The sequence below is a fragment of the Ictalurus punctatus genome, chromosome 1 (assembly GCF_001660625.3).
Source record: "Ictalurus punctatus breed USDA103 chromosome 1, Coco_2.0, whole genome shotgun sequence".
NCBI lineage: Eukaryota > Metazoa > Chordata > Actinopteri > Siluriformes > Ictaluridae > Ictalurus > Ictalurus punctatus.
This window is the reverse complement of record NC_030416.2, coordinates 1338567-1352759: the sequence shown is the minus strand read 5'-3', so window position 1 is coordinate 1352759 and position 14193 is coordinate 1338567. Positions and strand designations below refer to the sequence as shown.

Sequence of the window (14193 nt, the reverse complement as noted above, 5' to 3'; positions counted from 1 at the left end):
CTGTAAACCGGGTTACTACCTCGCTGATGATCAACACGAATGCCGTGGTACGTGTACACACACACACACACACACACACACACACACACACACACACACACTCCCAATTCACTCTCACATCTTGGTTATAAACGTTTTCTGAGAGCAATCAAGCTCCGTTTGATCAAATAGTTTTGTTTGTAAAGTGCTTTGAACTATTTCTCTTTTATTCCTTTTCATTGCTACATTTTTTTGATTCTCACTTCTCTATTCACCCCCCCCCCCCCAATCTTTTTGTGTTTATTTTTTTTGTTCTGGGGTTATAGAGTTATTTTCCTTTCTATTCTCACTTTCTTTCGTTCTCGCTCATGCTTTCTTTCTATAAAAAAAACCCCCAAAATCCCGAAGTTGAGACGAATAAATGCGGTTCCTCGTGGACCGCTGTTAAGATTCACCATAAAGTTCTTGCGCGTGTTGGAAAGTTTTGATTGTTCTTCCAAAAACTGCTGGAAGTTCCTCTTTCGGTTCTCTCTTTACTGCCGGTGACACTCGGAGAGAGTGGGAATGAACATCACAACTGTGGACAGTTTCACATCCCCTATTATTATTGGATATTTAGAAGACTTCCCAAGGCTAAACGGAGTTAAAATGGAGGTTAGGGTGTGTTTTTTATGTAACCGTGTACTTTTACGCTGCTGGAATTCCTCTATTTCATGGCTTGGGCTTTCCAGTAACCAGAGCTAGGTTCTTGCAGTAGTTGCTTCTGCTCTACCCTCAGCTCAGTGGTTTCTGGTCCTCAGAAAGCTCTTTCGCCATCCCTAAACTCCAGGAGAATACTCCCCCCACCCCATCTTCTGGACTTGGTGTAAGAACTTCTCGCATTAGTGGAGAACCTTTTGCTGATATAAATTCCATCTCTAGCCTCTTCTCCTAACATCATCTCATTCTGATGGAAGGAACTTATTTTAAAATTTCTTTCCCTTCTGTTCATCAAATTGATTCTCCTCCAAAATAAATTTTATTTTAAAAAAGCACTCTTCCACTCATAGTGGTCCCTCTTTAGGCACCCTATGAATTACTGTCCAAACCCTGTCCCTAAATTTTCAATGGCCAGGGTTGCTAAATTAAAGATTGTTTGGTAAGCCCAATCCCATCCATTCTGCAATTTAAGTTTTAAACTTAAATGACTTCACATCCAAATGACTGCATGCGAGTAAAAACCACCAGAACCTACAACGTCCACCTTTACTCTTGTTCTCCTGCATTAACGCTCGTCTTTTAGTCTCAACGCTTGTATTTACTGGAGAGGATTTTTCATTCTCCTTGCCCTTGTATCATCCGCTCTTTTTTTTTTTTTCCTCCCATCATTCAGCCAGCTGCACGGAGAACCATCATGGAGCTGGAGTGTTAACGGCCCCCGGAAGTCCCGGGCCGTACTTTGAGAACGCCGATTGTATATTCTCTCTCTCTGCGGATGAAGGGAACCAACTCGAGTTAAAATTCACCGGAGTGTTCGATGTGGAAAGCAGAGATGGAAAATGCATCGATTACCTAACGGTACGTGCCACTCGGTAACTATAAACACTAGGACGAGAAGGGGACGTCTGTACAACTGGAAGAACGCGGTCACAAAGTGGACCAGCCAAATATTTGGGGGGGGGGGGGGGGGGGGTGTCCTAGAAGGGTGGAAGGTAATGACAAAAACAGAATAAGAAACTACTCTAGCCCTTGGTTTTTAAACATTAAGTATAAAACAGGAATCGCATCTGCTCCGAATATGTCTCACTAGTTTAAAGAAAAAAAAAAAAAAAAAAAACACAACCCTTAGGAATTAAAAAAAATAAATAAATAAAATAAAAAATAAAAAAATTGTAATCTGGCACTTACACCTCTGCTCTGCACTTTGCTTCTTCTGGAACTCAGTTAACGGATCTTGTACGGTAGCACTACTTGTATTGTTCTCTGCTTGATATATCGCTTTGCTTGTATTTTCTCACTTGTGAGTCACTTTGGATAAAAGCTTCTGCTAAACGAATAAACGTAAATGTAATGACTTCAAATGTGGGGTATTGATTAAGGGCAGTCGTGTAATTCCATGCAGCCGATCTGCACCTACTCGAGCCTTTAGTTGAGTGTTTCCCTCTTAACATGTCATCCATGATAAAAGGTTGTGTACGGTCGAAAAAAAAACAAAAAAAACACCCTTTTATTTTAGTTGAGAAACAGGAAGATATTTGGGCAGAACTTCTGTTGCAGTGATCTTAGTCAATACTGTTCTGTCATCTCTCCTAGCAACCATTTTGTCTTTGTTCCTATCAGATTAAGACAGACACGGAGACCTTTGGGCCATTCTGTGGCAAAGACAAACCTGCCCACATCCTCACCGCAGCCCAACAAGTTCGAGTCCTCTTCCACTCGGACACGGAGGGAACGAATCGAGGCTTCTCGCTCGAGTACAAACCTAAAGGCAGGATTTAAACAGAACCATTAGCAGTGCATGGTTAATGATCATTTTAATCGCGTAACGTGACCATGTCAGTTTACTCCCACTCTTGGACATCTATGTGGAGGATGATTTGCTGTTATTTTCCCTTGTAGTAATGGAATGTCCTGGAAAAGTGACGCCCAACTCCGTTGTGTCTCCTGTGAAAGATCGGTATCAAGTGGGCGAGTCGGTCACCGTGCGCTGCCTGACTGGATACGTTTTACCCGATGTGAGTATTGAGAGTAAAATTAAACTGGCGGGGAAAAAACACTCGGGTTTTGTAAATGTGACTCGGGATCCTGTTCGTCCCTGCGAATGAGCCGTTACTACAGAAACGATCACGTGTCCGCACGAGCATGTTAATATAAACCTGTCAATTAACCTTCTGACCAATCCGAATCCAGAATTCAACAGCACTGGAGAACAAATACTCCTAAAGGTTTCACCCATCAAGGGTATGAATCCCATTCAAGTCAATCCACATTATCATCCCAAAAAGTTTCTATTGTCAATTTGAGTTGTGCTGGGAGTATAAACATTTACTCATCTAAACAAACTAGCATCGTTTGCTCATCTCAACAAACGCATACTCGAGTACTATTCTAGACATTTATGGCGTACTAAGAGTAAGCGGTTTTTCAAATTACTGCTATGTAATGTCTCCTGCAGAACAACCGAAAGTGGTAAATGGTTTTGAACATAAGGTCAGAGTTTTCAACGCGAGACGTAGATCACCAAACGTGGAACCTGTCCTGGAACATCTCTCATACCTAGTGTCTGGTGTTCTTTGTTATTGAGGCATGTGGTTTCATCATGCCAAGATCTAGTTCTGCAAGACCTTCAGACAAAAAGGTTGCAGATGCGTACGAGTCTGGCAAAGGATTTTATTTTTTTTTCAAAATTATTTGAAGTACATCATTCCACTGTAAGGAATCCATATCTACAAATGATGCAGATTTCAAAAGACTGTCAACGAGTCCAGGACTGGCCGTCCCAGCAAATTCGGCCAAGAACAGACCGTCTGATGCATTAAAAAAATCTCCAAGAACCCTAAAATTTCACCACAGCATCTGCTAATAAGTCTGGCAACTGTTGGTGTCAAAGTGCATGCTAGGACAATCAGGAAGAGATTGAATAAATTTGACCAGGAAAAAACCTTTGCAAAACTACAGTTTGCCAATGAGCATATAGGTGAAGACCAGGCCTTTTGGAATAATGTGCCCTGGCCAGACGAATCAAAGATAGGAGTTGTTTGGCTACAGTAATAGCAGACATTTTTGGCACAGACCAAAGACAGCTTTTCAGGAGAAACACCTCATACCAACTGTGAAGCACAGTGGTGGAAATGTTATGGTTTAGGGTTGCTTCGCTGCCTCAGGGACTGGACAGCTTGCATTCAGTGACTTAACGAGTTCTGCATCACATCTAAAAGTGCTTGAAGAAAGTTGAACTGAAAGTGGGCCTTTCAGCAGGATAATGATCCTAAGCACACGAGCAAATCCACCGAGGAACAGCTCAAAAAGAAGAAATGGAGGGTTATGGAATGGTTTAATCCAAGCCCGGATTTGAATCCCATTGAAATAATGTTGGGGGGGAGGGGATTTGAAACTGGCAGTACGTGCAAAAACAGCTGGCAACAAAGAATATCGCACGGACAAAAATTCCTACATTTCTGCTAAAGAGAGGCTTCTGAGGCCAAGGGTGTGCTTACTTTTTTCCCCACAGAATCTCACAACTATTGATATTTCTGTTGAGTAAGTGACTGAAAAAGATACTTTTCCTTGTGGCTTTGTCCAAGTATATCGACTTTAATAGGCACTGTTTCCAAGATGATCAAAATGTTGGCTTTTTTGACATATTTGGACAAGCAAAACAATTTCCATGGGGGTATACTTCAGTTTCTTCCTTCTTTTCTGTGCACAGGCCACTGAAACGTTTCGCTCCACTTGTCAGTTAAACGGGAACTGGAGTCCCAGACAAAACTGCGAACGTGAGTGAAAATATGAAAGTGTCGACAATGCAGTAATATTCTGCTTACTAGACAGAATATCGAATGAAAATAGAACAGCCACAAACCTATCATCATAATCACGGTTTCTATATCTCCTTTTCGCAGTGGTGAATTGTGGGCCTCCTGAGCTTCCAGATCTGATGGTCCTGACAGAGGAAAACCCAAGTACCTCATACGAGGATAAAATCACTGTTAAGTGCTCTTCAGTGTACTACAACCTGGTTGGAAATGGTAAATATAAGCACGAGCGCGTACAAATACTGGCCCAAAATTTCTCAGAAAAATCACATCGAGCACTAGGACCCAGGAGCAGTACAAAATGTTGACGAAAGCAAAATCTAAAACTTTATCTTGGTACGAGAGCAAAGTTCAATATCGATACCCAGAGCAAATACCGTAAATCCACATGACTATTTAAACAACAGCCAAAACAACATGGTGACACTACAGCCTTCTGACCAATCAGAATCCGGAAACAGTGTCCGTTTGTATAAATCCCCCAACAGTCTGCCAGTTCTCTAAGGCATATACATCTTCCCCTACATCTTGTACCTTGTAGTCTCCGCCATCTGGTTTGGGTTCGACTTGTAGCGTCACTATGGTCCAGTTGTGATCCTTTTAAGAATCTAGCGCCAAAAACTAGACTCCAGCCTCGCCTCAGTAACGATACCCGAGGAAACTGAGTGAAGACGAGCTAAGCAGGGGACCTGCAGTGGATTTAATCCAGCAAATAAAGCCTACCCAATCTGAATCAGAGAGTACTTAATAATTAAATCTAAACTGTCCTCATCAAAAACCCAAGAGAAGGTTGTTCATCAGCGCTCTCCTTTTTTAAAAATGGAAATGGTATTTTTCATAAGTTGCAATCTGGGTTTAGAGCGCAACACAGCACCGAGTCGGCGCTCCTAGCTGTTGATCAAAGAAATTCTAGTCCTTCTTGATCTCAGTGCCGCCTTCGATGCCGTTGATCATGAAATTGTGCTAGAGCGTACAAGACAGTGTCAGGGATTCGAGCCTTGAACTGTATTTCTCCCATTTTAAAGGGAGAACTTTCTCTGTAGAATTGGGAAATGTTTCTTCCTGCTCTGCACCCATTACTCATGAAGTCGCACAAGGCTCGATACCGGACGCAGTTTGATTTTTTTTTTTTTTCCTTTGGCCCATATTTCTCAAAAACACCATGTCCTACACCATGCTGATGCGACTCAGTTCCCTCTAAAGCCAAAAGGTACAACTCCGTTTAAACGATATTAAAATGGAAGGATGGCAACAAATTTTGTCCACTTTACCGAATCGAAAGCTGAATTGGTTCACATCCGAGCCTCCTGGTTCTACTAAACATAAAATCAACCAACTAGGCCCTCTTGCATCTAACTTACACAATCAAGCAAAAAATTTGGGGATTTTTGATTCCGATTTAAATTGCGAAATCAAAACCGCTTTTGGTCTTTTAAGGATCTGGAGGTTGTTATACATGCTTAATTTTTTCAGACTGGATTACTGGTATTCCTCATGCCCTTATGATCACGCCTACACTTAGCAAAAATTCTGCGGCTATGCTTTTGACCGGGACTAGGCAACGTTCTAGCGCATCACCCGTCTTAGCACTGGCCCCCAGTTAAATACGGAATTCAATATGATACGTTTTTAATGGTCTAAGTGGCTCGGCCCCTCCCGACATTGAAGCTAGTGAGTGATATTACCTTTCGTTCCTGTTCCTCTTGTTTCAGCGCACTTCACCTGCGACGCTGCAGGAGTATGGGTGGCTGAAAACGGACAGAATTTTTCCCAGAATGCACCACAGTGTGTCGCAGGTACAGTATACAGAACCAGCTCAAATATCAATGCGTCCTGTGATTTATTTATTTATTTATTTATTTGTTTATTTATTTATTTATATCCTATACACAACAGTCTTTGTTTTTTTTAAAGTAGTACCTTTTGTTCTTGAAAATGATCAGCAGATTGTCCAACGTTTGTAGTTGGAACTTTGGTTTGCTTTAAAAAAAAACCCCAGATAAATAAATAAATAAATAAATAAATAAATAGATAAATAAATAAATAAATAAAAGACCTGTAACATTTTCAGGGTCCGTGTACAAGTTTGATTTTTGTATGGAATTTATAAAGAAGTTCACTACACTGACGTTCAAACTCTCTCCATCTTACCTTTTTTTAATTATTATAATTTTTTGTTTGTTTTTTTTTTTTTAAGTGTGTGGCGTAACTAAAACATCTGTTGGCGGAAGGATTTTGGGGGGGAAAAAAGCCACACTGGGGCAAATTCCCTGGCAGCTCCTGATTAAAGGACCCAAGCGAGGAGGTGCATCTCTAATTAACGACCGCTGGGCCATCACGGCTGCTCACGTGGTGGAAAACCAGGGATCGTTGATGGTCACTGGCGGCATGGTCGACGGTCAGGATGAGGCAAAGGTTGAAATGCAAGCGGAGAAGATTATAATTCACCCCAACTATCCACGCCAAAGTACAAACTACGATAACGACATCGCCTTGGTGAAGCTGTCCTCTCGGGTCCCTCTCAGTGAAAATATCATACCAGTGTGTCTTCCAAAGACAAAAACCAACGGGCCAGCGCTGGAGGGAAAGATGGGGACGGTCTCAGGGTATGGCTTGAAAAAAAACTTGAAGATAAGTCAATATCTGCAATACGCTCATGTGAAAGAATACGAAGGTTTTTGTTTTGAAAATAATATGAAAGTCACTGAGAACATGTTTTGTGCTGGAGAAGAAGACAGCAAGGTGGACAGCTGTAAAGGAGACAGTGGGGGTCCACTCGTCATTCCAATGGTGGGGTTTGGATCTTCCAACACACCTTATACAATCAAGGGGCTTGTGTCATGGGGTCCTCCGTGTGAAGTTACAAATTATAAAGGTTATTATACCAAAGTGGAGAATTACCTGGACTGGATTAGAGAAACCATGGCGAATAATTAACACTGTCCATCAGCCTTCCTCCACCAAATACATCAGGACGTGATCTGTGGTTGATTTTTCAAATTCACGCTAAGCTGATTACATTATTTACACCCAGCTGTGCAGGTTTAAGCACCATTCTTTAGCCTTCATTTTAAATCAAATACCTGTTACTTGTAAATCTGATGAGTTCAGGACAAATAAACGCATTTCAAAAAATGTGCGCCTTGCCTTTATTTCCACCACATTAGTGTACACGCATCCATGCCTGAGCCGAGCCGCCATCTTGTGAGCCGTTCTATACTGGAAAAAAGAATTCGTATTTGTACTTGATACTAGTACAATTACAACTAGTATTAATACTAGTATTAGTACATGACAGCAGCAGTAATGGTATACGATATAATCATCTGTCTCCATTGTCTCGGACGTTGGTACATTATGTGTAGACTTTCATCAGGAATTTGCTTTATGTTGATTGGCTCTCAAATATTTGCATGTACTCACTTATTAATTGGCTTACAGAAAGGGGGGGGGGGGGGGGGGCGCACACACACTAAAATCCAAGGTAGGAGAACAAAGTTCAAAACTGAAAGCTGGTCTGTTCTCCAGAGTAAATACACGAACATTATTTAATCCAGAATCAAAACATCCACAAAACAGAAGCAAAAATCACTGATCATTTTCCTGTAATAGAAATCAATCAATACATAGTCAGATAAATTCAGTAAACGCGGGGGGGGATTTTCCAAAATTCGCAGTTGCTTTAAATGTTAGAAAGTAAAAATAAAATCAATAAATACCATTTTTATTGACTAGCAGCACGCCAGTTCCGTACAGCATTACAGTAACCTTTATTCCATCCATTACTCTTTAATATGTGGCATGTGTCTCCCTCTAGAGGACAGATTTGTAGAGACGTCCAACCGCCATTTTGCTTTAACACAATTTATTAACCTTCACCTGTTACTAATCAATGAAATCTTTATTACACTAATGACTGTTTAAAATGTTCATTCTGCACATTCATCTTAAGAAAGGACTTGATCTAATTTGACCTTTTAGTTTATTGTAAGTGTTTGTTTTTTTGTGTAGCTTAAACACCCAAATGCAATTTTATGTTAATAAATAAACATTCTATTTTATTTATTTAATTTTTTTAAGTGTCCCCCCCCCCAATTAAAAGTGTATTTTAATTGAACTGAATTTAGTTTTCGAAATGTTTAAAACTTTATTTTCGTGCTGCATTAAATTTTTTATTATTATTATTATTCTGGATATTAGCAGTAACGCTAAATTGACATTAAGACATCATGAAGGCAAAGGTGGCTTTGAACACACGTAAAATAGAAAAAATAAAAACCTGAGCAGAGAAGCAAAGCAGGCCTGAAGAGAATATTGACTCGTGTACGGAGTGAGACGGATGAGACGGGAGGATCGTTTTGCTCAGCAGATGTGGAAGGTTTGGTCGTGAGCCATGTGAGATGTGGTACATAATGTGGTACCTAAAAAAAAGAAGAACGCTGAAACCTCCAGTGTGGATCTTCCAGCAGTCAGTATTTACACCGGATGTGTCCTAAACATTCTATATGCAACCTGCATTTTCAGGAAGAAACGCTTCCGGTCATAAAGTCTCGTCTGAAACGATTCTTTATATTGCAGATTTTATTTTTGGAGTGAAGTTCCATGTAGCTTTCTTTGTCTTACATATCCTTAAGTGCAAAACACACCAGCAAAGCAAAAAAAAAAAAAAAACCATGCAAAACTAAAAGCATAACGTTAAAACCAAAAACCATTACCGCTAATTCGGAAACGCGACAGGAAATTCGCAAAAGATGACAAAACCAAAAAATACAACGAGGCAGCGAATTCGCAAACATGACCGCAAATTCGGAAGTGTGATCAATTTAAAAACACCACAGCAAAACTCAAACGTGACAAACAACTGTAAACCCAAAACATGACCGCATGTTTGATATAGTCGAATTTAGAAACACCAGAGCACATTGGGAAGCATGACAGCACAAAAAAACAAAAACAAACAAACAAAAAAAAAAAACAACACCCCACAACTGCAGCAAAACGCAGTGTGCGCACGCAGAGTGCCTTGATATGTATAAGACTTCCCATCGACAGTTAGCTGTCTCACATTGTTCCCAGGGTTCCTGGAATTGGCGCCAGATGCACCACGACCCTTAAGATAAGGCAAATACTTCTGCGAACATGGGAACACTACAGGAGATTCTGAAACTTGACCGTAAATTCATGAATCATGTCTACAAATTTGAAAAATATGACCGCGAAATCACAAACATGACAGGAAATTCAGAAACACTATAGCAAATATAAAAACACTAAAGGAAATTCAACAGCATTATAGCAAATTCAAAACTCTGATAGCCAACTGGGAAACATGACGGCGCACTCAAACATGATAACTTCAGAAACATGACCGCAGATTTAAACACACAAACGCAAATTCGGAAACACTACAGCAAATTCAGAAAACGGCAGCAAATTGGGAAACATGACAGAAAATTCAGAAGCAGGGCAACAAATATAAAAACAAGCAAGTTCAGAGACACGACAGCAAATTTGTAAAACACGACCGTAGATTTAAAAACAAATGCCATTAAAAAAAAAGAAAAGAAAAAAAAACAGCAGCAAATTGGGAAACAAGCACAAATTGGGAAACATGAGCACAAACTCGGAAACACCGCAACAAATTGGGTAACAAGCACAAATTCATTAAACATGAGCACAAATTGGGGAACACAAGCAGAAATTCGGAAACATGAGCACAAACTGGGAAACAAAGCAGCAGATTGGGTAAGGAGCACAAATTCGCAAACAGCAGCAAATTTGGAAACATGAGCACAAATTGGGTAACAGCAGCAAATTGGGTAAGGAGCACAAATTCGGAAAAACAACAGCAAATTGGGTAAGGAGCACAAATTCGGAAAAACAGCAGCAAATTGGGCAAGGAGCACAAATTCGGAAAAACAGCAGCAAATTGGGCAAGGAGCACAAATTCGGAAAAACAGCAGCAAATTGGGTAAGGAGCACAAATTCGGAAAAACAGCAGCAAATTGGGCAAGGAGCACAAATTGGGGGAAACAGCAGCAAATTGGGTAAGGAGCACAAATTCGGAAACAGAAAATTGGGAAACCCCAAGACAAATTCGGAAACATGACAGCAAATTGGCAAACATGAGCACAAATTGGGAAACACAGCAGCAAATTGGGTAATGAGCACAAATCTGGAAGCAACACAGCAAACGAGTAAAGCCAAACGCAAATTCAAACAAACAGCAGTAATTTGATCACCGTGACGGCAAATTCACCGCCTCACAGCTCCAGGGGCTTCAGTTTGATCCTGAGAATTGAGACATCCAGCAAGACGGAAACCCGAAATCACAAACAAATCCAGCAAAATCGGAAATACGACAGCAAATTCAAAAAGAGGCGCAAGTTCCGAAAAGAAACCCCCCCCCCACCAACCGTAATCGATTTCAAAGCAACGGCAAATTCAGAACGCGTTTTTCACTCACGGGCCTGCGTATAAAGTCCTACGAGTCATCTTGTGTACAGGAGTCACTCGGTAAAAAACGTAAACATTTGCTCTATAGAAACTACCTGAACGCACGCATCCACTCTACACACAATAAATCGTCCCGCCGTCAGGTCAGGCGAGAGCGTTAGATTCACATCCCACTTCAACTTTCTGCTTTCGATAAACTTGAAGGGTTTCCAGCGACGGGTTTTCCGTAAATATTCGCCCAAGTCTCGACATTCATACAACGCTGTTCAGACCTCTATATGATTTGGTGTGGTGTGTGATGTTCGTTTCTGAGGACAATGATCACATGATCTGAGCCTCTGAGCCTCATTCTTTTAGGTCTCGATCTTAAGAAGCCCCCATTAAGTTCTTAGCCTGTGGATGGACTACAGCTGCGTGAGCCGCTCCTAGGACCCGGCGTGTTTGTGATATTCTGTAAAGGCTACGATGATAACATGCCGTTTGATCTGAGATTCGCCGGGTTTGATCCCGAGTGCTTTCGCAGCACAACAGATGCCTGCTTCAGATGATTAATTGCTCGCCTCGGGGGGAAGCTCGACGCAGATCCACCACCGAGTCACGAAATGCCAAATCACTGCTGCCGAGAAATAAACAGGGACGAGACGAAAACAAAATTGTCCTCGCACTTAAAATGGCTCTTTCAGTCAATTATTACTACTACTCCTCGTACTAATACAGTATTTCAGTATATTATAAATGATTGTTTTGAAATCCATCACCAAGCCTTTGTTTATATATTAAAAAAAAAAATTTTTTAAGCTGCTTATTATTATTATTATTATTATTATTATTATTATTATTATTATTATTATTTATCCACTTTATACTCCACATTAAACAATTTATATTCATTTATTTTTTATATCCGAGCTCTGATCCGTCACCGTCGTCATCAAGTCCTATAAATGGTCATTTTTCTGGTTGTAAATATTAAAGTGTCGTGCTTTCTGTTGTATATATTTTTTGCTGCTGATGTTTGTGTTTTGCTTATTAGCTTACGGTCAATTAAAAGTATTAAATGTACTTTTTTTATTTATAAGTAAATAAAATAAATATAGGAAATATTTACTTTTTGTTAACGCTACATGGGAAATATTTATTTTTGTTGCCTTTGTTGCGAATAAATTAAAACGTTTGTAAAACTAAGAAAATATAACGAGAAGAAAAATAGGAGGTAAAAAAAAGTATTTTTTCCCCAATGTCAATATTTAAAGCAAGTTTTTTGCTTTTCATTGTAAAATTTAGAATTTTTAAAAAAAATTCATTGTGAAATTTCTTTTGATTAATAAAAAATATTAATCTTTATGCAACTTATGACTTCTCCTGTCTCTAAATTATTCACCCCCTTCATGGCGAGCATCTCTAGTACTCAGTAGAGCTCCTCTTGCTGTTATGACCTGCTGTAGACGAGATGCAGAGCTTCTGCAGCGTTCCTGAGGAATCTCCTCCCGTTCCTCATGAGCAACGTCCTCCAGGTCAGTAATGTTCTTGGGTTTCGTGCTGCGACCGCCTTCTTCAAATCCCACCGGAGATTTTCTATGGGGTTCAAGTCAGGTGACCGTGATGCCCCTGTAGAATCTTCCAGGACTTTTGCACCCAAGCCTTGGTGGAATTTAAGGTATGTTTGGGATCACTGTCCTGTTTGAAGGTCCAGTGACTCCCAAGCTTCAGCTTCCTCACAGACGGCGTGATGTTTTCTCCTGGGATTTCCTGATGCTTCACTGACTCCATCTCGCCTTCCACACGCTGCAGGTCTCCAGCGCCAGAGGATGCAAAGCAGCCGCAGAGCATCACCGAGCCTCCACCATGCTCGACTGTGGACAGAGTGTTCTTTCTTCATTCTTCTTCCTCCAGACGTACCGCTGATCCATCGTGCTGCAACGTTCCAGTTTAGTCTCATCGCTCCACAGAACACAATCCCAAACCTCTGTGGATTATTTATATGATTCTGAGCGACGTTTCTTGTGCTTTTGGGTCAGTAGCGGTGAACGTCTTGGACTTCTGGCATGGAAACACTGAGTTTAGTACGCGCCTTACTGCGCTCACTGAAACCTCAGCGCCTGTTACACCAGGTCTCGCTGCAGGTCTTTTACAGTCACTCGAGGGTTTTTCACAACCTGCCTTCTCACAAATCTGCCTGCAGCCGTCGATAGCTTCCTTTTTCTGCCCCCTCCAGGATTTTCATATATCTTCTGCCCCGAGTCAGTTCCGGTATTTCATGTGTTCCAGCTCAAGCACACCTGCTGCAACTAATAAAGCTCTTGATTAGTTTATATCAGGTGTGCTTGAGTCAACACCTGTTCTGCATATCTGTGCTGTTGGGCGGGATTCTATTCAGGGGGGTGAATAATTTTGAGACTGGAGAAGTCATTATAAGTTGCATTCTCAGTTGAATTTGTTGAAGCCGCTTGAAGCGTTCGTCGTGTCGAACTATTTCAATTGATTTTGTTTGATTTGTTCATCGCAAGCAGCTGAAAGTCTGAACATTGATAATACACCTGATTTACAATGCGAGTTGAATAATTTTGATGTAAAGTAACTGTAAAGATACTAATGTAACGTTCACTTTTAATCTTAAGATTTTTTAAATCGTTGTCAATTCAAATAACAGCAAATCCAAAAAAAAAAAAAAGTCATCTTTTCAGCCGAGTGTTTTGATCTCAGGGAAATTGTCATTTTGAAGTTTTAATTGGATTATTAACGTGTTTTTTTTTTTTAAATTCAATGATCAGGTATTATTTCGACGTTTCGGATTAAAAACTAAAGATTGTAAGAGTTGAACATTTTATTCTGAGGTCGTAAATAATCGAGTTATAAACTTCATGTAAACATTTTTGTTATGAATTGTGTAAATATGTGTTTTTACCTAAAAAGCTTCATTTTTGGACTTTTTTTTTTTTTTATTAAACACAACCTTTAGACATTCTAATCTAATACTTAATTTGTTGTCGATTCAAACGACGCATCAGTAGCCATACCGAATTTAGTTTTCAGTTATTTTGAGGTTTTAATTTAAGCTTAGTGTTTTTAACTTCATGTTTTTGATACGATGGTATTATTTTGACGTTTTAGATTAGACACCCGACTTTTTAACTCCGATTTAAACATTTCATTTAGAGGTTTTAAGGTTTGGATTAGTGTTTAGGGTTATATTTTGGAGGTCAGGATTTGTGGAAGTTGAGGTTCTAATTTAAAGGCGGTATTT

General features: G+C 40.1%; 1 protein-coding gene across 2 annotated transcripts in view; it reads left to right on the top strand.

The window, feature by feature from the left end:
• Positions 1 to 7638, top strand: part of LOC108268542 (mannan-binding lectin serine protease 2) — an 8866-nt gene extending 1228 nt beyond the window's left edge. For both annotated transcript variants that reach the window (XM_017473573.3, XM_017473565.3), the window contains exons 4-11: positions 1 to 47; positions 1352 to 1536; positions 2299 to 2446; positions 2578 to 2693; positions 4388 to 4454; positions 4581 to 4706; positions 6206 to 6289; positions 6691 to 7638. The exon at positions 1 to 47 is cut by the window's left edge and continues 76 nt beyond it. In XM_017473573.3, coding sequence (XP_017329062.1) covers positions 1 to 47; positions 1352 to 1536; positions 2299 to 2446; positions 2578 to 2693; positions 4388 to 4454; positions 4581 to 4706; positions 6206 to 6289; positions 6691 to 7430 — 1513 coding nt within the window. In that variant the 3' untranslated portion in view covers positions 7431 to 7638. The remainder of the gene's footprint in view (positions 48 to 1351; positions 1537 to 2298; positions 2447 to 2577; positions 2694 to 4387; positions 4455 to 4580; positions 4707 to 6205; positions 6290 to 6690) is intronic.
• The last annotated feature ends 6555 nt before the right edge of the window (positions 7639 to 14193 follow it).